Source organism: Empidonax traillii, unplaced genomic scaffold, assembly GCF_003031625.1.
Source record: "Empidonax traillii isolate 1590-97213 ecotype Southwest subspecies unplaced genomic scaffold, ASM303162v1 scaffold112:size1231168, whole genome shotgun sequence".
NCBI classification, from domain to species: Eukaryota; Metazoa; Chordata; class Aves; order Passeriformes; family Tyrannidae; genus Empidonax; species Empidonax traillii.
In genome coordinates, this window is record NW_020955305.1 from 1,014,970 (window position 1) to 1,038,956 (window position 23,987).

The 23,987-nt window shown below is 40.2% G+C and overlaps 1 protein-coding gene across 4 annotated transcripts in view; it reads right to left on the reverse strand.

Moving 5' to 3' along the window:
- The window catches only part of GLRB (glycine receptor beta), a 49,805-nt gene extending 36,655 nt beyond the window's left edge, over positions 1-13,150 (reverse strand). For 2 of the 4 annotated variants that reach the window (XM_027882844.1, XM_027882841.1), the window contains exons 1-3: positions 13,054-13,150; positions 11,432-11,585; positions 414-520 (exon numbers count right to left, since the gene is read on the reverse strand). In XM_027882844.1, the coding sequence (XP_027738645.1) occupies positions 414-520; positions 11,432-11,553 (229 nt within the window). In that variant the 5' untranslated portion in view covers positions 11,554-11,585; positions 13,054-13,150. Of the gene's footprint in view, positions 1-413; positions 521-11,431; positions 11,586-12,584; positions 12,604-12,927; positions 12,980-13,053 lie in introns of those variants that run through there. The other 2 variants (XM_027882842.1, XM_027882843.1) reach the window with 2 other exon arrangements.
- Positions 13,151-23,987: the final 10,837 nt, after the last annotated feature.

Here is a 23,987-nt window from a genome sequence, read left to right on the forward strand (position 1 = left end):
GTTGATCCCAACCTCTTATAGTTATCTTAAAGGATGTCTATAGAGAAATTTGATATTTTAAAATACTGTAAAACAGAGATACTACAAAAATTCTAACTAAAATGTAGGCATAAAATATTTTTAAGATTTATTCTGTAAAATCTACTCCTACTTTTAAAAAGTCTCTTATAGTAGTAATAATTACAAAGCATCCCATACTATTATGATAATGAAATCCTAACATAGTATCTTGCACCTGAAAAGCCTAAATATCTTCTGCAGTTTTATACTATCTAGGGAAATTTTAATTTTAAAAAAAGAAACAAACCAGAACTTTAGGTTGTGAATATTATCTCTACATAAATTTTCTACATATGAAAAGAGCAAAAGTTAAATTCCAAAGATTAAAGCAAAGGCTGAAATATCTGACAAACCTTTGAAATTAGGCCTTATCCTGGGATCATAGCTGAGCAGTAGCCTATTCAAGATATTGCTGGTTGAATTAGCAGGTACTCTTGCAAGGTCTTCAGCTGATTGTTGCCTGTAAAAAAAGAACATTAGTTACTATCAAGACAGAAAGGACTGTATGCTTAAACTGAAGTAATTTTAAAGTAATGCCATAAATGCGATTTCACAAGCAAAGTAAGTTGATTGTTTTCAGGTTCCACATTGTATAGTGTTCCTTTCCTTGAGATGTTCTAGTATTTTTCAAGAAACTGTAATAAACACAAAGTCCTATGTACTCTTAACTACAACCTTGGAAGCAAATAAACTGTAATTCATGAATTGTTCCCTTGCCTCCTAACATAAATATCCAGGGGGAAACGATTTCTTCATCAGTAGAAAGCAGTCACCTGAACTATTTTTAGTGACTGTCAGATTAGGAACTTCAATAAATTGACAGCCACTTTGTAGGTGCCAAACCATGCAGAGGCTTTTGGCAGTCTCCTGCTCTCACATGCCAGCACCAGCTATTCCACCCAGAGCTGGAGGATTGCGTAATCTCATTGTCAAGTGCTAATAAAAGCTTTGTTAAACAAAGAAAAGCAAGGTCTTGGACTCTCCTCTGCTTTTGCAGGAGGAATTAAAACATCCTCAATTGCCTTGCTAATACTGTGCTGGGTGTTAAAACCATTGCTACAACTCAAAAGAACCTGTGACAGGTAAATGTAGCTACAAGAATATATGAAATTGAGTGCAATAAAAAGCAATATGGGTGCATCAGTCCCCATCTCCATCCCCAGTACTTTAAGCACCTAGCACTTTACCCTGTTTAATTTCTTTTTTTCATTATTCTCTCCCACACCAATGTCAGCTTGACAGACCTACAAGTTATTCTCTGAAACATCTCACTTCACTGCTTTTTTATTTCTTATCCTTCAGTTTCCTTCATGTCCTCTGGGACTTCTGCCTTATTTAAACATTTATTGAAGAAATATTAGCTCTCCAAAAGGCTTTTGGCCAGTTTAAAAAAAAAAAAAAAGGTTTAATGAATATATTAGACTTCCTGATTTTAAGATGCCCAATTATAGCAGCTCCTGCTCAGCACCTTCTTATGGACTACTGGGAAATTAATTAATTAATTTATAATGGTCAGCATTGCATTATATCACTATTTGATTGAAAATTGGAGATGAGACCAGATCCTAGATCTTGAAAAGCTTTTATGAATAATGTCACCATAAAAAACAACCAGTTAGACCATAAGGGAAACAGGAGGAAATGAACAAGATCTGCTGACTTGGTAGCACTCACTATGCCTTGCCTGTTAGATTGAATCTCCTCATATAACAACTAAAACATTTACAAACAAAACTGTGAAGGAGTTCCCTATTATTAAAATCATGTCAACCATTTATGATAACATTACTGCATTTTATTATATCATAGTCTCCTCGATATCCTTTGAGCATTTTATCCTTCAAGGGAAAAAAAAAATCTGATTTCTGTTTTCTCTGTTGCATTCAGGAAATTTCTGAAACTCAAAGCTGCACATTTCTTTAGCTATTTTCTTGTATTTGCTTGTTGTAATAAATAAGGAAAAAATTATGGCAGCAAATAACCACTCGACCCTCCTTGAAATTTCACAGTACTCATCAGTAATTAGCATGATAAGTATGCATTCTGAAGGCTACTCAGAGATGTAGCTACTAAGAAGTATGTATCCATGACAATAGGATAAACTGTAAAACACAGGAAGAATTGAGGAACGGCATTGATATACTGGCTGCAGTATATAATTTCCCACCCACCTCTTGCACTAAACACAGTAAAACCTCTGTGACATGTAACAGTCACTTATCCAGAGATAAATGTTCTTCTAATAAAGCAACGTATGTTAATTTCCACTAGTATGCTCTGTGTACAATAAACCTCTGCTAATTTAAGAGAAATTAAAAAGCAATATGTTTTCTAACTCCTTTGAATAATTGATGAATTCAACTTCAAACAATTCTCCCAGAGTTCAGTTTATAGGAATTCTCCCAGAGTTGAGTTCATAGGGTTCTATATTTGACTTCAAAGTGGATCATTATGCAAAAGAACTAAATTATTTCCTTATTTGGTCAGACAGTTGGACTAGATGATCATTGTAACTTCCAGCTGAAGTATTCTATTCTATTCTATTCTATTCTATTCTATTCTATTCTATTCTATTCTATTCTATTCTATTCTATTCTATTCTATTCTATTCTATTCCTTCAATTTTGAGATTTGTGTTCACTTTTTAGTGACAACCTTTACCAGTGAACAGGTTGCTACAGAAATATCATAAACCAGCCTTGTGTGCTGTTTTTGCAGTTACCGCTAATTGGACAACAGGAAAACATAAAGCTAAGATTATTTTCCATTTTGTAACAGGAACAATTCAGAAAAGAAGGCTCATTTAGCTACTAAAAAGGCACTGTACACTATTTTATCTGATACAGAAAGGTTCATGGCACTGCTTTCTTGCAAGCCACACATATTAACATATAAAACATCTATATCAGATGTCTTCAAAAAGTGCATTTATAAAAGAAGAATGTCCTTAATACAGACAATAGGATTTCTTTTTAAATTATATATGCCCCATATAATGAAATATCAAAACAAAGCAAAGCAACAACTAATGAACAAACTTAAATCCCCCCCTTATTTTTTTTTAATTTCTGCTATGGGTTATATAAAGAAGTTCAGTAAATAGTGAAAACAGTAATCTGAACCACACAGGATAACATGGACACATAAATGAAATACAGATGCTCATAAAATGCAATGAGGAGAAGAGAAAAAAAGGTCTGAGAAATTAAATAAGTGAGAAACCAACAGTAAAAAAAAGTCAAATAAGGCGACAGGTTTATTTGTCTCTTCAAGTAAGAGGAATAAAGTGATAGCTTTTTGAGATCTGAGTTGCACTGCAGAAGTATTTAAATACAAATAGCTGTTCAGGCTGTTTGTTCAGAAGTTATCCATGAATGGGGCAAAGGAGACTTATTGCACTGGAAAGTCAGCGATGGGAAGAAGGGTGGCAGCACAGCTTTCTGTAAAGAGCATCACAGTCTCATCTTCCACAAGTTGTTGGATTGTGTTTTGAACTTACACAAGTGTATTAGTGCATTTATCCTCGTTTACCTAAGAACCAAGTGACATACAATACTGGCTGTTTTGAGTTAGGAGAAGGAGCACTGGGATTCAGTAATTGCTACTTTTAAAGGTCACTTTGAATGAAGTGGTTAAAATTACTACTGGGAAAAAAAGCTCTGCTGAGTATCAATCATATTTTCAATATGGTCTTTAACAGCATGCTGTCATTGAACTCCCATCACTCATCAGCACACAAGCAACATAACACCACCACAACAACTGGATTTCCTTCTGAGAGCCTTGCTGACCAAAACGCCAAAATTTCACCTGCAAATAAACACATCATATGTGTTCCTTGTGATGAGTGAAGAAGTTATAACACTTTCAGAGTGACAGAGGAGCAGAAAAACTTAACGGAATAGTAAATGGGATGTGTTAGGTGCTTGAATAAAGAGGTTGGGACTATTAAGGTCCAAGCCTTAAGATTTTTATCTATTTAATCTATTTAATCTTTTTATCTATTTAATCTATTAAGATTTTTACCTAAAGCTATAACTACCCCTGTTTAATTGGCCATTTTGGAATGAACTAATGATGTAAGACATGTCTATAGACTACATAAGAGAAAAAGGATTTGAGCTGAGATATGCCTTCCTAGAAGAGCATTACTTGTGTGCTGAAGGCTGTCTGAGTCCCATGTAACAAGACTCACACCAACTGAGAAGTTACTTACCACTTTTTCTAATTCAACTTACAATTTTCCCAGTTGTAAAAAGCTGGTAACTTAGATTTCCACCAGTTGCAGCATGCATTACAATTTTAATGCATTTACTTTAACTTGTGTTGAACATATGAGGAGCTGATGGAAAGCATTACAAAATGGAAATGTAGCACTTCACAGTAATTGATGAACCCTAAGATATGGTGAATACCAAAGCATAAGGCAACAGAAATCTCACAGTTGCTATAAAGGGAATTTAAAAGCAAGTAAGTGTAAAGATAGAAATTACTTTAAGAAAAATCTTACCTAAGTAACAATTTAAAAAATCCAAACAACCAACAAACAAAATACTCAAACCCAAAGTAGGATTTTTCCTTTTCTGAATTAAAAAAAAAAGGAAAACAAATGGTATTCTTGTATACTCAAAAGTATTTTCACTTCTACAAACAGTGTCCTCAAAAGTCAGAAAGAAAAAAAAAGTACAGTTACTCTTTTGGCATAACATCTCTGAGTGATATGACTGGCTGCTCTCTGGGCTTTGGGAGGTTACTTCTGGTACCACTGACAAATCAAATAATTACTTTAAATGCTGTATTTCATGGGATGTGAAGTAAGGTGTCCATCTCTTCTTCCACTGCAGCTCAACACATTTTATCACTGCCTTTGAAAAACATGATCAACATTTTCAATTGATGGCAACAGATAATTATTTTCATAATTCACTAATCAAAATCCAGAAGTTTAGATAAGCAGACATGCGTGACAAAGTGAAGCATATATTACACTTGGCTTGAAATTTATATAGCTTCTTACATTTGTGTTAGGCAAATGTGTCAGAAGACATTATATCTGTATAGGTCATCATGACATTTAGTCTCTCAGACCTCACTGAAGTTACAAGAGTCCTTACCACATGCAGTGCTACCGGAGGATGACTGCAGAAAAGAATACAAACAATATTCTATACAAAGTGGGAAAGAAAACCTTTGCAAAGTTCTAGATTACTGTCTGACACATAAAAATATGTATTCCAACTCGCACTGTTATCTCCAGCAAAATTTCCCATATGATACTGAAACAACAGATTTCAGTGCAGTTTATTTAATCTGCATGATGGAAACTGACATTTTTATCATATAACATGGCTGTGTATATCTGAGAAAGGTAAAAACAAGTTTGGGGAAACATAATACCTATTATCTCACCATATATTTTAAGTACGATTTCCCTGATACAAACTATCGGTGTTCTGATTTGCAGGCATTTTATTTTCTGAGTGTAATAATTCAAAGTATAAAACCAGGTTAATACAAATCAATGGCACACTATATAATTCTTCTGAGCGATCTCTCTGATCTCTAGTGTCTTCAAATTGTGCTGGGTAACACATCTATTACCAGGAAGATTATTTACAATTCCTCCAATGAAAAGTGGTATCACTAATTACATTAAAACTATGGAACTCTGAGTCACCATTTGAGTGTCTTCACAAATGCAGTTGACAGCTAAACACCTAAAATTAGATATGTTGCCTCAGTACCTAAATTTGGAGGTAACACAGTGTGATGAACAAAGAGAGAGGTTCCTTCATAGCAAATTTTGAAGCAGAAACCTAGATTAAGCACCTCAAATTGTAAACCACGAGCTGTAATGGTGAAATAACTCATCTTTCACCCCATGGTGAAGACAGACCAAAGAGATAGTTTCCTAATGCTGGACATGTAGGTAACCTTCCTGCAATTCTCTGCATCCCACCAAAGCCACCGCCTGTGACCCTAGTGCATAATGGGCATCCTGTTGTGTCCTGATGTAGCACACAGATATGAAACATGATCAGTATCCAAATGTTTAAGCAAAACTACAGAAATTTTAAAAACAATTTCTCCACAGCAGGCCCTTGTCCCAGTCTTTTTTTCCCAAATGTACTAACTAAGGAGGCAAAAACGGGTCCTGCTAAAATCTAACACCTGCACAGTGGTATAAGTAGCAATACAAGAGGAAAGTAGAAGTTTAGACATATTTTATATCATTTGTCTTGACAACAGGATTTAGACCTATAGTTTTCCTCGGGCTTAGGTTTAGGTGGTGCACGTTAACCTACAGATCCGAGTTTTTTCTCAGCCTGAGGCTGTATATGAAATACAGTCTGTAATTTTCTGCATAATTGTAGTGTCCCATCACTACGGTGTTCAGACTGGACTAAACACTGCTCAATGAGAGAGAAAACTACTGAATGAGAACCAGTCTACCACAACTACTTATTTACAAGAGAACTTAGGTTTTGCTTTTATAGCTTTATCTTTTACTCCCCAGCACAATTATCCACTCTGAAAACAAATCCCCAAACCTCCTGGAATGTGGCCCTATCTGTATGGGATCACAGCTTTCCATGAAAGTTACAAGATAGAGAATAATCAAACCATTGAACAGCTGCTGTTACTATGGGGCAAAAGAATTTTTATAGGAACCAGACCTGAGCTCTACAGTGTACTTAGCGTCAGAATGACTGTCAGACGTAACTTACTCCACAACCAAATTCAGGCTTTTCTTTCAACATCATTCTACCTTCTCCCATAAACTGCATTTCTTCTCCCATCATACCTACAAATGAAAATGTTCACAGACTACCAGCAGTGTCTTCTATATGACGGGAATGAAGACAGACATGATTCCACTTTCTCCCCATTAACATTTTGGGGATGATGACATAGAGAGGCCATGTATACCCAAACACTTGATAAAAAAAATTCTAGTCTATGGAAAAGTGGAGAGCATCCAAGGTATAAAATATTCTTTGAGCTTCTACTTTAGTCTTCATAGGAAAGGCATGTCAGAAGCTGAAAGTTAATCAAGACAAATTTCAAGACAGACTTTCATACAACTTTATGTTTAAAACACATCAAAGGTTTTTTTCCCTAGTTCCACTGTATTTGTTGTTGTTTTTCAAAAGAAGCTGTTTATCGAACCCTCGCATCTGTGACCTTTCTAAGCTTCTGCCCCGGCAGATGGCACAAGCCTTGTTTTCTGGAGGGCTTAGAGGGCCATTTCACAGTTTCTGAAGTAGCTGATATGCTTTATTGAATACAAGCCAAAATATGACTTGCACTCCTGCTTCATGGGTAAAAAAAGTCTCTATAGATATTATACAGTATTTAGTTAATCACCTACATGGGTATGAATCTCCACGTGGACAAATGTATAAAGGTGAAGAGGGCTATTGTTTTAAACGCACAGTCTTGATATCCAGACAAAAGAATGACATTTAGCGACCAAGGTTATGCTCTCAGCATTGCTGTAGCATTAGGGACGCTGAGGGATCTTCAGAAATGAACCCTGTGCAAGTGAAGAGCTGAGTCATACTAAAAACTATAATTAACAGGGATAGCTGTGATGATGACCACAGTCATAACTGGTTTTCTTAGCTGCTATTTAGCACTCTTACTTCTCTATGCCTCCTGTAACACTGTAATAACCAAACATCCCTTCACTTATAATGTCATTTGTCTGGAGACCTTGGAAGTAGTTTTGAGCAGAGACCTTCTGGGCCACTTAGGATTGTGGGGATAACAGCAGCAGCTCAAACATTATAAAGTAACTGAAGTATTTATTGTGGTGTAACAAAAGGGAAAACATTTTTCAACAGTGCTCTTAGTCACAGCTAACTGTCCAACACATTTAACAGAAACAGGTATTATAAGGAATTATGGAGGAGTTAATAAGAAGTAAGTAACAAAAGTAATACAGGTATGGGTAGTCTATGAGCAGGAAAGAGATCAAGTGGCTAAATCCACCTGTAGCTATACCAAAATCATCTGTATTCAGTATATAAAATTTCAAAACAATCTTTGTAAACAGAAGAATGCAATCCACAGATTTTGTTTTTTTTTTTTTTTTTTTTGAAGACGTGGGCCTGATTGTTTGGGTTTTTTAAGATTTTCCTTGGAAATAAAAGGCAAAAGTTTTGTTACACTAGAGCTTTATATTTTATTGCACTATGCATCTGTGGAAACCAGTTTCACAGATTTCTGCTGTTAAAACTCTCTATTACATCATTTTATGCCAACTATGCCAATTTCTTTGTTAGTAAACAAAGATTCAGAAATCAGACACAAGTATAATTACTCCATGTTTCATTTGGAAAGCCTGAGGTAAGAAAGAAAATGATCTAAATGTAAGATGTGAAATCTTACATCTGTTCTGAGCAAGCATTAAATCAAAGTAAGAACCAAGTGATTAAGCATCAGCTTCAAGAAACCCTTCAATAAAAAAGCTGGGAAAAAGAGTTTCAGAAATAAATGAAAATAAGATGGAAAATCAAGCCACTATCACACAATGCACTGAGAAGTACAGCATCATGAATAACCACAAGTAAAAGGTTTCTGCTCTAAGATACAAAATAGAATTGTCCTAATTTAAGGAAGCAAATATCTGTTTATGACACAATAATGAACTTTTTATGGGCTTTCTAATCAGCTTGTTTTCAGCCTATGCTAATAGTTAATTTCATGCCAGAGGGGCGCATTTGGTGAAAGCCTTATATTCTGGAGAGCAATAAAAGGACAAGTGCAAGTATGCTTAATTTTCATACAAACACATTCATGCTAAAGTCCCAAACCAGTCTTATAGCCATTAATTTCTTAACGCCAAATTAAGGAACTCAGGTAGTAACATCAGACTCAGTATAAATCTTTCCTGGAAAGTTATTTGCATGGATTTGAATTTCCTTATGAAGTTTGCAAGAGAAAACTGTTCCTTATACAATTAGTAGGGATGGTTTTTTGTTCTCTCAAGGAAGTAAAATTTTGCTTTTCACACGTTGTAAGGAAATAAAAGGCAATAATTTTTACAATTAAGCTTTAAGTTCTATTGCACCAGTAGCCAATGGAAATTATAGGTGGATTAAGATTTTAACTTATAAATGTACACTTTCATTAGGAATTTGTGCCATTCAATTTTATAAATTGTGCAAAATCATATTTGTTTTATTTAAAAGGGATACAATGCATTCTTCTAAAATATTTCTTTTATGCTTTTCTAGGAAACTTTTCATTCAGACACTTCCTTGACTATTTTTATTCAACCCTTATAGTGTCACTCAATTCTCACTCCACTGCATTGTGTTCTGGTTTGTTTCTGAGGAAAAATTCTATACTTTTTTCACATAGGAAAAAATTATTACAAGTAGACAGCCTTTTATTTAACACAGAGTGTCACCAAGTCAAGAAGTTTTGAGAAAGATCATTTAAAAATGCTGATGATTGAAAATTTGCCAACAGCAGCCTGAGTTAAGAGAGCATTAGATAATTTCTCTGCAAGACAGAACTGACTTTCATTGCTCATTCATATGAGAGGTCTTCTAGATGCTAGCTACAGAAACAGCAGTCTTGCAACCCTGGTATTACAAGGGGTTGTGTCTCAAGCTGTGAACTTCGGCCAAGTAAGATATATGCAACTTGTTCATTATTCAGGAAATCAAACAGGACTTACTGCTACAGCAATTCTAGCTAGCAACCACTGCAGACATGGTACATCAGACAAATTCTGGATTCCACTAGTATTTTTGCAGGAAGTTTCAACTGCATGGAAGGCAAAAGCATCACTTCGAAATTTACTCAATGCTTTTTTCAAGTACATTGGTGACAAATGGCATCATATTTAAGGGGTACCAAGAAATACTGGGCTTAAAAGAAGACCAAACAAAGAGATCTACTTTCTTACTACGATAAAATGACATCAGTGTTTTGAATTCTACTAAGATCAAGTCAAGAGCAGGGGGAAATGCTTGCTGCTTAAACAAGACCATGGAAGATATGGATTCAGTTCCCAGCTGCATAACTCTCCAAGGGCTTCTGTGCCGATGCCTGTCCCGGGAACTATGACATTTCTCTCCTTGCTACAAACGCTCACGGTAGCTCAGACCAAAAGCCTAATTCAGAACTCATCTTCTCAAAGGCGAAATGGTTAGGAGCCATTTCAGGTAAGTCATCACATTTGAGATTTGTATCTTAATGTAATAAAATCCAAGGATAAATCTCACTTTTTAGGTTTGACATGAAAAGAAGAAGGAAATCATGGACAATATGTAGAAACTGCCTAAAAATTTTGGGTTACAAATAAGCATCACTGATAATATTTTTAAAAAGTGGGAACTTTAAAAAGTATTATTTGAATAATGTTTTTGTTTGGTTTTTCTACTTTTTGTTTTTCTTTGCTTTTTCTTTGGAAAAAATCGACTAACGTTAAATAGCCAGTCTAATAGTCCAGACTTCTTCTTTTATGGTCAAAGAAGAAACAAGTTTTACATTTGTCTAAAAAATGTTATTATTTCAGGCATAATGCTTTTCTACACTTACTAGCAACTTATCATAGTCCTTCAATCTTTTCCTCAGGTATTTACGGCATAAGACTAAAAAATGAGCAAGACTGGTCAAGATAATGATAAAAACAGCACTTACAAAGAAAACTTCTGCATTATCCTATGGATCACAACCTAAAACGTGGTAGGCATTGGAAAAAAGGGAGTATTTATAACATCAAATAATCACAGGTTTCCAGAACACATTCTGTTTTCAGCTGGATGATCACAGATCTTAATTTCTGTATTTTCACAGGGAGGTTATTCTATAAGGGCCCCTTTTATAGCAACAATCAATCTGCCTCCACAAAAGTTATAGAATTATAAATCATTGATGGAAGGTGCTGAATACCTTAGTTCTATTCAACATGCAATACTAATACGCACAGGGCAACCCTTCTCTTATAACTCAGAATAATTCAGAAACTGAATTTCAGTATCACGGCTTTGCATCCTCCTTGCTTTCCTCAATACACCTGCAACGTGATGCTGGACAGCACAGCACTTGGTACGGCGTTACTGTGTCCCCATAAACAGCAAGACACTGTGCTAGAATCCACTACAGGGAAAGAAACCATTTACTATGGCTTAGATTTTTCCTTTCATTAAAATAGAGAACCTGCCACAGAAGAAAAACATTGACAGAATTTAGCTATGATGCTGATCAAACCCTCTTCCTCCCATTCCCACCACAGACCCCATTCTTTCAGCAGAAAGAATCCCCTTCTACTTCAAATGCCACATAATTTCCACTGTTAAAAACAGGGCAGGATTGCCACGGTACAAAAGCATAAAAGAAACCATGAACATACGATGGACATAGATATTGCTTCTTTTTCCCCTTTCCTTTCTTTGAAGACTTCTCTTTGGAATAGACTTCTTCAACCCATAAGGAGAATAAGATGAAAAATGCAGCTGCTAGTAAGAACCTCATCTTGAAGATTAAGCTTCAGAGAAACCTTCAGTCTGTGGCAAAAGAAAAGAAAAAGGTTTATGTTAGTTATGGTAAAAGGGAACACATCTACAAAAACTAAACAAAAGTTTGGGGGAGATGGTTTTTTTTTGTTGTTGTTCTTAGTTGCCTTGGGAGAGAGTCTGTTGAGGTGTATCTCTGACATGGAACTGACTCAGCCAATTTTCTGAGAGTCAAGTAGCTTCCCAAAGTTGAGACTGACAGTGAGGGATAGATTTAAATGCAAGTCTGCTCCAGAGTGTTTATGAAAAGAAATGTGATGCTCTTCAAAGGCTGCTTAACCCAAAATACTCAGAAACTTGGAATCAGGATTCCTCACCAGAAATGTCACGTATCAAATGCATTAAATATAATCTCAACCAGTCATCTAGCAAGGCAAAGAACTGCAAGCCCTCTATGACCTTGCACATCATTTCAATAAGGACAGCAATTGTTTCAATGCTAGTTATGAGAAAGGATTACAAATATAACTTTATGTACAGAATTTAAACACAACTATTTTGCATGAAGCATTCTTGCTGCAGAGCCAGCACTGAAAGGGCCTTGCAAAGATGACTAAACACAACCCACAATACTGTGCTTTATTGCACGGTGCTCAGTTTAATGTTTTAACTTCTCGGGGGCAAATGCATGTACCCCCAAGGCCGGGAGCTGCGTTTGTTTTGGCCAGAGACAACCCCGCCTGCATCTGGTCACAGCACCGTGACACTCCAGACATTTTCCATTTGCTTCGCATCCCACAGATAATTTCCAGGCACTTCCTTGGGCCAACGTAAAACACACAGATGCCTCAGAACCTGCTGCATTATCCACTTCTATTTACTTAGATTTTTTTTTTTCCCGTTGGTTTTAAGGTGCACTACCTCTCCTTCTCCCTCGCACCACCTCCGGGAGGCACCGGGATGCTTCAGCAACCCGTTCCCCGGGAGCCGCAGCACCCTCCCATCCCTTCGTCCCGGTCGGGTAAGGTCGCGGAGCCACCCCTGCCCCACCTGCCCGTCGCCCGCCTCTCCGCCTGCACGGTCCGGCCCGAGGCCTCCCCCCGGCCTCGGCACCGGGCAGGGATCCCGCTCCGCGCCGCCGAGCGCTGCCGCCGCCAGCACCGCTGGGCAGCGGGACGAGGTGGCGAGCGGGGGCTCCCTCCCCGCACGGCCCCGCCGCCGCGGGCGCTGGCCGAGGTGCTGACGGAGGTGCCGCCGGACGGAACGGGGCTGCGGGGCCGAACCCTCGCTCCCCGCCCGCCCCACCGGGGCCGCGGGCCCCGCCCGCACACGCGGCCCCGCCGCCACCGCCACCGCCACCGCCACGGCCGCGCCGCCCGCGCCCCGCGCTCACCGCCGGACGCCGCGATGTCCCCTCCCCGCGCTCAGCTCCAGCGGCAGGCGGGCAGCGGGCGGCGGGCCATGCCGGGCCCGGCCGGGGCGACAGCGCGGCTGCTCCGGCGGCGGAGCGAGCCCCTACCTCCGGCGGTGCCTCCGCTCACAGTGAGCATGTGCGGCCGCGGCGCTCCCCAGTGAGCATGTCCCGGCCGCCTGCCCACACACGGGCACTGCGCGCCGCCAGCGGGGGCCAGCGCGGCCGGGCCGCCCGCACCTCACTGGCACCGCCGGCACCGGGCACGGGGCACCCGCGGGACGCGGGGAAAGGCGGAAGGGGTTGGAGGGGAAGCGTCCTCCGGTCTCTGGCGGGAGGAGAATGCGCTCGATGGTGTGTCGTCGAGAGATGCTGACAAGTGTTCGCAGGAACAAGAGGACATTAGTGGAGAGGGGCTCAGTGGGATGGCAGGAAGATGGAGTGCCGCCTTGCACGGATCAGTGGAATGGTGGATCAAAGGGCCCAGGCCAGCTGTACAAGGCTCAAGAAGGCCAAATGCTGGGTCACAATCACCTAAGGCAGCACTACAGGTTGGGGGGCAGAGTGACTGGAAAAGTGCCTGATGGGCAGAGGACCTTGGGGTGCTGGTCGACAGCAGCTGAACATGAGCCAGCAGTGTGCCCAGGTCGCCAAGAAGGCCAATGGCATCCTGGACTGTATCAGGAATAGCATGGACAGCAGGAGCAGGGAAGTGATTGTTCCCCTGTACTGGACCCTGCTGAGGCTGCACCTCGAATCCTGTGTCCAGTTTTGGGCCCCTCATTACAAGAAGGACATTAAGGTGCTGGAGCGGGTCCAGAGAAAGTCAGCAAAGTTGGTGAAGGGTCTGGAGCACAAGTCTTATGAGGAATGGCTGAGGGAGCTGGGATTGTTTAGCCTGGAGAAAAGGAGGCTCAGGGTGAACCTTATCACTCTTTACAACTGCCTGAAGGGAGGTTGTAGCAAAGTGAGGGTTGGTCTTATCTTCCAGCACCCCCTCGCCAGGCCCAGGGAAGGGGCAGGAGGTGCTGACCAAGAATGGTTGAACTCGGATACTTGTACTCTTCACCCCTAAAGGCATTTTACTACTAGAATCTCGCCCTCCCTCCCCACTTGCCTTGGCTTCCTCAGACACTTCTTACCCTGGAATGTTGTCATGGTGACCCAGGCCAGACACGGACAGCTTTCAGGGAGGTGGGAGGAAAGGCCAGCAAGTGCATTCACCACAGAGGCAGATGAGGGGAGCGCTGTCCGCTGTATCCCTGGGGAACCACCCACCCTGATCTCACAGCCAGGGTCCCTGGGAAGGGGAGCAAAGGATGCTCCCAATGGCAGTACCTTCCTAATGCCCTTGGAGAGGAAGAAAACCAAGCTGGCCCTGTGGCAGGGCTAACAGTGTGGCAGAAGCAAGTGATTGTCCCTCCCTTGCATGATGGGTCAACACCTCCTGTCCTCCTCTGTGGTGCTTCTGGCCCTGGGCATCTCTCACAGCTCTGTCTTGCCCCCAGCACCGCGCTGGCCACCTCACAGCACCTTCGAGCTGAGGCTGGCTGCTTGCTGCCAGCCATGCTTGCCCTGATCTGGCAGCCTGTCCCTTGTCACTATCTTGGTGTACTTTCCCACTGCCGGCCCCTGCTTGTGGTTCCAAGATGACTTTGAGCAGCACCTTGCCAAGCTGGGGAAAGCATTGTTTAACTACCCGTGCACCCCATGGCACACCTTCCACATCACCCTGTCTCCCTGCACCCGCCCTGCCACAGGCTTGTCAAAACAGGTTTTCACAGCTTTTCAAGAGCACAGACTACCCCTCCACTGCTACTCTTTCATGTGGGCACAAACGACACTGCAAGCCAGAACCTGGACATAACCGAGGAAGACTATTAAGCCCTGGTGGTGCAAGTGTAGAATATTGGTGTCCCAGTTATCTTCCATTTTGCCAGTTAGAGGAAAGGTGGCAGCCAGAAATAGATATATAGTGGAAATCAACTTCTGGCTTCATGGCTTATGCTGGTGTGACGGTGTTGGTTTTTACAACAGGACATTCTTAAATTATTATAGCCTGGGAGAGCAACCATGGGTTCTTCTCTAATTGGTCCCCTCCTTTCTGTACTTCTATACAAGTGGGTTTGACTCCTTGTCCGTGCATTTGTTCTTCCTCCTCGTGCTCTTGCACGACCTGGCCATGGGTCACATCAGCCCCAAATCTTGGAAGGGGCTTTTCTCATCCCCTCATTCTTTCCCCCACATTCCCAAGCTGTACCAGGAGGACCAGAACAGGCACTCCACCTAATTCTTTTTGGTTGGTTGGTTGTTTTTTTGTTTGTATTTTTATTTGGTTTTTTTGTTTGTTTGGTTTTGTTTTGTTTTTGTTTTGTTTTGGCTGCTGAGTATGGGAGGATTAGACTCTGTAGTGGACTCCTAAAAGGCTCCTGTAGCTGCTGCTCTATGACAGGGAGGGCACCTACAGCCTGGAAAATCAATATGTCAACAAGTGTGTCCATAATTCCCAAGACAGCTGAACTCATGGATGAGGTCTCCATTTTCTAGGTACAAACCCACCAAATAAAACAGTAGGAGTCTGAAAGTCTCAGCAAGTGCCACAGGTTAACCTTTCCTCTGGAAGTGGTTCCTCTCTGAAATAAAAATTTCCCCAAGGGACAGATAAGGCTTTATGCCACTCTTGCCCGTAACTTTCCCCCCCAGCTTTGTTCAAAGATAGTTTCTTTTACCTGCAAAAGCATTTTTCTATTGCAGCTTCTTTGAAGCAAGGCATGTCCTAACACCTGATGCTGGAGCAAGGTAGGGACCAACTGTGGGCAGCATCCCCCTAGATCCCAGCCAGCTTCCCAGCTTCTGCCAGCCCACAGAACCCAGCAACTTGCACCCTCCCTTCCATCTCAGTTTTGCTGTCCTGTCCCACTGTGCTGGGGCTGGGCACCACCTCTAGGTCATAATTTACCTGCAAGGTGGGGACTACCTGGAGCACAGGAGCAATTGCTTTGTCAGCTTCCCTGTGCCTGCCACAACAGGCACATGAAGGAGAATGATAACTCCTTCTTGGTTCCACGTTCAGCTGGGATGGCAGTTCCCAACGTCTCAGCCTTCACAGCCTCCATCTGCTCAGCTAGCCACACACACAGTACCTTGGCCCCACAAGCCCTCACACTGGCTCCCAGCTCCATGTCCATCCTTCAGCCACATACCTGGAATAGGGGATCAAAGCACCAGGAAACCAGGCAGCAGTACAGACAGTTGAGGGTTACATTCAGAAATATTTTCTGTCAGGAAGCATCAACTTTTTCCTCCAACTACGGCACACCTGGCTGGGTCTTACCCCCATGCATTGGGACTTGCAGGAGAAACTGGCATGTCCCAAAAAATGCAGAGCCCCAGCCATGCTGGCTTGGAAGATCCCAGGATCTGTTCTGTGGTGGTTAGTGCCTCAAAGCCATAAAACCCCTCTCAATTCTCAAAATTTCATGTGAACTTAAGCAGAGGAGTAACTCCTCCAACAGTGAACCACAGCCCATACCGGGCTGTACGCTTGGTTTTCTAATTCCAAGAAGCCATGTTTAAGAAAAAAGTATATATTGCAGCCCAAACCAGAAGAGTTGCTATTTCAACCCAACCTGATCAAGTCCCACAGGCTGTTCATCCCGAGCTAGGCTGTCCCATGAAGAAGGCAGAATAAAGAGCAGGTCACAGCCAACCTCCCATAGACATGTTTGCTGACAGGGATGAATGCATGGACAAAATAAGAAGGAAAAGAAGATAAGGTGGTTACTTTTCCATTCTCCTTAAACAAAAGAGTTTTATTCAAATGTTTTCTGCTTTTGATAAGAACCAAAGTTAGATATTTTGGCTGAAGACCCTCCACTTGCCTCCGCAGTGACACCAGCTCCTTGTCCTGACTTGCTTTGAGCCTGATCTGCCTCTGCCATCTGCCCTGTCCTGGCTGCCCCTGCCCCACCATGGCCCCCATCCATTTCCAGACAGACATGATGGCCCCACAGAGTGGATCCTGGAGCCTCCACCCCACTGCTAAGGACAATGTCTTCATCTCCCAACCTGCAGGATGGCTTTCAGCAACTTGGAAAGATTGACCCCTGGGGCAATCATCCCTCTGCCTTGCCCTGCCAGGTTTCCACTGCCCCCATGCAGGTGTTTGTTTTTTTTTTAATTGCTGCCTGCATTTCCTTATAATTCCTTTTGCTTCCTACAGTTCATTACTGGGGACACAGAGCTGCTTCCATTTATCTCCACAAACACTTAATTCCACCTTTCACTTGCTCCCCCCTGCCTTGCTGCTTCTGCTCATTTGCCTTTTAAGTGGACCTCTACCCAAACCTGCCCAGCATCCGCCCTCATGACTCAGCTCTTTCACTATTATTTCAGTTCTTTTAAAGTTAATGTCCTCCCAAGACTGTCATCTTAGAGCACTTGCTACAGACTCAGGGGCTGAAACCAGGGCTGAAAACCAGGGCTGGGGCAAATCCAAGCCAGAAGGATGAAGGATCTCCGTAGTGAGGGAAGGAGAAGGCTTGTTTTGGGCAGCAGGATCCATCTCAAGGCCAGGTGCGGCCATTGGCAAGTTCTTCCTGATGCAACTATGATAATAAACACATCAGGACAGATAAATACTTGTGGTAATTCAACAGCACAATTTAGTGATGCATTTATGGGAAAAGGCCTCTTTTTCCATCTCCTACCCTATAAAAGCTGTCCAAGGTCACAGAAAACTGCTTTCCAACCTGGCAGCACCTTCTTGGCAGGCCAACTGGGAAAAAATAATCACTTTACCCCCTCACTCCACACTTGCCAGAGGAAGCCAGAGCTGTCATGCATGCAGGAGTCTGGAGGGCAGCCCGCACGCTATTCAGATGTCCTATGGCAACCAACCTGTCAATGCCCAAATGGGAAGGACCAGAATAAAAAGCCTCATATGAAAGTCTTATACCACCAAGCCAGTTGATTATGAGTAATGGTCCAGCTTCTGCTGGTTGGTTTTAAGCATGGTTTGTATTTCAGAGATCCTATTGAAGAGAAGTGAATAAGATAGAAGTTTTACCAGTAAATGAATGTGTAAGGGCAGACTCACATCTGTCTCAATATTCACTGTATTTGAGAGTGTAGAGGTAGACTTAGCCGTCTTTCTTTGGCTTGCAATTGCTGTTGTGTCCACTGTTAGGAATATCTAACCATGTTAATTTATCTAATTCAGAAAGCACTCCTGCAAATTCCTGATCTTAGACAATATTCTGATCATTAGAAAGTATTGGTGTAAAACAAATGCAAAATATAACAAGACCTTTCCTAGTGATCAGCCAATTGTTTCAATAATTGTTTCAATAATTGTTTCTTTAGTTTGCAGTAGTAGAACATGGACATCTGAAGGCCCAGCTCTGTTTTTCAATCACACAAAACACTGTGTGATTTGTGATATCTTTGCAGCTGTATAAGATAGAATTTCTTTGGGGTTATTGCTCTTTTTAGTTTATTAAGGTAATGATATTTGAGTAATAACAGTACTTATGTGAGCATATTTCAAACAGCTTGTGGCAAATTTTTGATTTTTTCAATTGATTGATACCACATTTGAAAAAAATATAAAAATGAAAGTGTAAAAATGTATAAAAACAAAAAAGGCAGAGAACTCAGAGATATTATTCCAGTGTGTTCTATAAAGGCAGTTGGCTGGGAAGACAGATTGAGGAATGTTTCTGCAGAAGGAAGTAGAGTGAGAAAGAAAGCAGAGTGGCCTGAGTGGTTACTAGACATCAGAAAAACCATCTGGGAGAAGGTGATTGCAAATTCTTTAGACACGAACATATTTAATTCATAAAGCATCTGCTTTACTAACAGAGGAATTATGACTGAAAATCAGAACCTCTAATGTCAAATAGCTGACAAAATTTTATTAAAGACTTTACGAAGCTTTTTTCAGGAAAGCAAATACATATTTTTAAATTTCTGTTAACAGAAGAATGTGTGCCCAGTCTTTCCGGTTAATTAATTTTAAAAGCCAGGCAGCCCAAAGACCTACATAAAATAAAAATCATATTTCATTAGTTTCAATGCTCACCAAATTTTTTTGTCTTATAAATTGAGTTGATTTATTTCACACAATTAGAAAACAGTTTTAGAAAGGATTTCATATTCTGAAACCTTTGTAATTATAAATGCTTTTTATTTCAATCACCTGTCACATCTTCATGGCTATGGTGATCATTCAGAAGGTGTGGAGGTTTTTACAGAGCACCTAAGAATGACTTCTGAAGGATACTGAAAGGTCTGTCTTCTTTCCTTCTCTACTATTGTAAAAAGGTATACATCCTCAAGTCATTGTAGGAAATAGAGGCAAAAATAGGTATTTGGTATAAAAGGTTTCTCTCTTCTGGCACAAATGACCAGAAATGTGGAAGGAACCTGATTTCATTTCTTCTGTAAAGATTAGTGATTTTCCTTTCATTTTGAAATACAGAAATTTGAAGTAGCAAACCCAGCAGTGAACAAAATAGCAAACAGATGAACAATTGGATGAAGAAAATTATAATCTGTCTTCCTTAATGTTCCAGTTCCCTCATCTCCCTCTCCTTTACAGATACTGAGTATGACAGATGATCCTTAGGGTCGATCTGGCAAATCTGACTGGAAAATTCTGACTACTATGCCTCGGTAGAGGCTCTAAAATTAGGACTTTTGAGAGAGCTGAACCCAAAATGAAGTGTCTGATTTATTAAAATTAAATGAGAAAATTATTAGAAATGTGTACCCCTTCAAACATGTTATTGCTGGTAATTATATATATATACACACACATATATATATTAGGCTTCATGTATCTGATAGATAACTTGTCAAAACAGCAATGGCATATATTGATCGTAATAGACATAATCCTATTTATAACACTTGTACTTCACAGGAAACAGCCACCTCTATTGCTTTTATGGATTTATAGTAAATTGGGATCATATAACATACTCAAAACCTATGTTACTTGCAGGCTTATGCATTTTATTACTTGCATCTACTATGTCATTACTGTACCTTTGCTGACATATCTTCATGTTCAAACCACTGTCAAGCTGTGTGTATGATCTCAAGATTTTTGCCCCATCTGGTGGTGTGCACACCACTCGTCCCAGGCCCGGTTGCACTGTGACCTTAGAAATGCTCATTAGGCCTCGGCCTTGACAAACTGCACCTGGGCTGAGTCCCTCTGAAGCTTATCAGAAACACTGCCTGTTCCCAGGATCTAGTGCTGTCTAACGAGCTCCTGCTTTTTAACGAACAGACTTGAAAACTTATTTTTCTTCCCTGAATAACAACCCAAATGGAATAATATTTTCATTATCAATTTTTCAAAGAATGTTACTGACCTGAGTTGCAGCCAGGATGGAAAATTACTATGACTAAAGGCAACTCTGTTGCAACAGCGGTCCAAATTGAGACCCCTTGAGCTCTTCTGGACAGCAGTGAGCTGTGACCAGCAATGTCTCTCTGAGTGGGACACTGTTTAGAGCCAGAGAACTCTCAAGTTTGCTATACTTAGACTATCACTGAACAACGACAGCAGATCCTGGGCTGATACTCCAACTCCTCAAGACTCAACCCTTTGCCTGTTGAAAAGATGCAAAGCCATCTGAAGTACTTCACTGAATCCAAGGACAGTTTTTCAAGTGTATGCCCTGTACAGACTCTTTATGTCTGTGTGCATGCAAGCATGAATATGTTATAGCAAATGTACCAGGAATGTTGCTCCCCTAGATTCTTAAGTATTTTAGATTTGTAAGTTAAGCCTATGAGTTACTGTTATGCTACAGTAAATTCTATATGAATCTTTTGCTAAGTTGGTTATCTGAAGTTATTAAGTGTAGTTAAGACTGAGTGCTGTTGGACCTTCAGGTCCAAAACTGTTCAAGTCTGGGCTCAGTTTAGCATGAGAGTCTACTCTGAACCTTGTGACCCAGCAGGAGGGTCTTCCATATTCCTTTTTTTCCTTACCCTTTCCTCTTCTTTTCTTCCTTACCCATTCCTATTATTTTCTTCCCTGACCTACCCCCCCCCGCCCTATCCCTCAGCCTCCACATAGATGGTTTTGGCTTTCCTTTGTCTTAGATTGATTTATTTTGGATTTTTGGTTTGCTTTTGTCTATGTGCTTTAACCGTCCAGTAAGTAGTAGAGTGAACCTTGCCAACGAGCTTTGTTGAGCTTTTGCTTTTATATTAAACCTGGTTTTGCTGATACCATTGCCAGTGATTCCTTAAGCAACCTTAAAACACTCATTTGCAAGACCCTGCTCTCTTATTTCTAAACCAAAAGGACTGTTACAATAACCCCAAAGCTGAGAAAACCCCCCCAAACAACAGAAAAGAGTAAATGTCCTGTAATCCTTGAGAGGATTGATCATATGGAAAGCAGAGGTATCCATATTACAATAGACATATCCATATGTTGTTTGGAAAGACCAAAAAGGCAGATGTAAGAAAACAGCAGCTGAGCCAACAATGGCATTGCCACAGAGACTGAAGTTAACCCTAGCTCACTGAAGCCAGTAAAATTTGCATTGCTGATATTGGTAGGTGAAAAATACTTACAGAGGTTTCAACTTTAAAAAGTCATCAAAGTTATTAAATTTGTACTTCCTGTTGTTATTTAAATAAGCCTAGACCTAGTATTAATATTTTTGCTATGTGAAGTTCAACATGTTCCTAAAGACAGGTTAGTCAGCCTGCAAAATGTATTAACTGTCAAAAAAAGTGTTCTCTAATCTGAAGCACCTCTCCTTGTATTGGAGTATTTTATTAGTGACACTGAAGTAGCTTTAAACTCTTGCTGCACTTTATAACACTCACAGTCAGTGTAGTACCTTAAAAAAAAAAAAAGCTTTGAATACAGTCATATACCTAAAATAGTGCTAAAAGAACCAACTAAAAATCTTTGAAAACTATGAAGCTCATTTTCTTACTGAAAGATAATATAAAGTCCAGAAAGATTGGGGTTTTTTTTTTGGGGGGGGGTAATTACAATTAAAATCAAAATATTAATATTTGTATTTAATATATAATGCATCCACATTTAACCTCATGTTTCAATGAAATTGTGTGATTAATTCATTGAACACATTTAGTGCCAGTGTAGTTTCTTTTGTGGATTGAAGAATTGAGATATAAGTCAGTGGTGAAAAGGATTAGCCTGTCATCTTTAAAGTTCTTAAAGGCAGTGTTTGTTCATGCATAAAGGTAGATGTAAATGACTTGTGAAGAGTTAATGCATGATTCGTAATTGTTATCAACATGCTACAGGCATGAACTACATGCCTGATGAATAACCATGCCACAGCTATATCTATACAAATTGATAAAGAATATATATTTACCTTGAAAAGAACCAGGAAGACAGTTATTGAGATGTCATTCAACAACACGTTCTATACTTTCTGCAACACAAACACTTTCTAAAGGCACTTATTGCATGCAAAGGGCTATACACGATTAAGTACCTGTCTTAATTTCCTCTACTTACATAAGGAAAAGAGGAGACAGATGTCGTGTTGAGCAAGTCGAGGCAATTCCATTTAATAAGTGGTTTAAGTATGATTCAAGTATTCCTTCTGGCTGACTGTTTTGGAAAGATACCTAGATATTCCAGAGGACAAAAGTGATGACAGTCTGCAATATCTCATTCAAATTTCCTTTTTTACCTACCATAGCATTTGTATTCTGCCTAAATCACACTGCTAATGTGCTTTACTGTAGTAGTTGCTCTTTACTTAAATTTTTCTTGATTTGCACTCAGTCTGAACAGCTGTCAGCTACCTGCTAGACATATGGTGCCAAGGACCTGCAGGGAAAATTTCTTACAACACACAAGATGCTCAGTTAGAGTCTTTGGAACACTTTTAGCACACTGTCGAAGTATTACAATGACTTGTTCCTACTCCAGGCTCCAATTCCATGGACATGAGCCCCAAAATTCATCATGTACCTGTTACATAAAGAAAACAGATCCCTTCTGCCTTTCAGGTAGCTATTTCAGCAGAATCTCAGTCTAAGGGCTAAGTTTGGTTCCTAGTCTAAAAAGTTGATATTCTCCATAATTGTGCTGATATGTATGTCTGAACTTTAGAATCAGTTTCCTCCTCCAGATTTAGCAATTCAGAAAAGCAATTAACAAATGAGAGAGTGTCTGGGTTTTCACACCAGTGTGAAGGATTCATGCATGTTAAAGAATCTGCCTCAGGAAAACTCAAAAGGCACGAGTAAAATTACCCTGAATTTAGAGTTCTGCTACTTTTCTTTCAGAAAACCCAAAGAACCAGTCATGCCTGATTGCTGATTGTTTGAGTAAAGAGTGAAATGAGGAGTGTAATATGTAGAAGAACCATTATCTATACAGCAGTGGAAGTCCTGGAGAATGAATGAACTCAGCAAGAAAAACAGGTGCTCAAGGCACCAACGCAGCTATGTAACACACTATGCAAGGAGATATTTCTCAAGAATAGAAATGTTGAACAAAATAAAGGGTTGGAGCAGTAACTGTTACATGAACCCTTACTTCTCAGAGGCTTGAATACAATTGAGCATGCAAAAAAGGCCATATCCTCCTAGCTTGAAAAACACACTTCAGAGAAATTGTAATTATATACTTGGGGCCTAGTTATTGCACTACATGTTTTCTCAGAAGTTATAATAACAATTAATAATTTCCAAAATAGCAACTTCCAAAAATATGCTACCCAGAAATCCCTGTAGAAATTCCATTCATCGGATAATGACAGCTTGTTATGAAAACAAGTATTCTACACATTATGCCTGAAATGTACAGGGTAAATTACATACCTTACATCAACATTAAAAATAAATCTGACACTGAAAGTTCAAGAAAATGGGCTGAAAGCTCTCGCACTGCTAGTTTATTTTTTTTTTAATGTTTAACTGTAAACAGAGATGCCAGAGGTTTTAGGGTTTGTTGTCATATGGTATTGAAGAACATACTGAACTTTTAATGCATCTTTTTTTCTCTCCTCTAAGACATT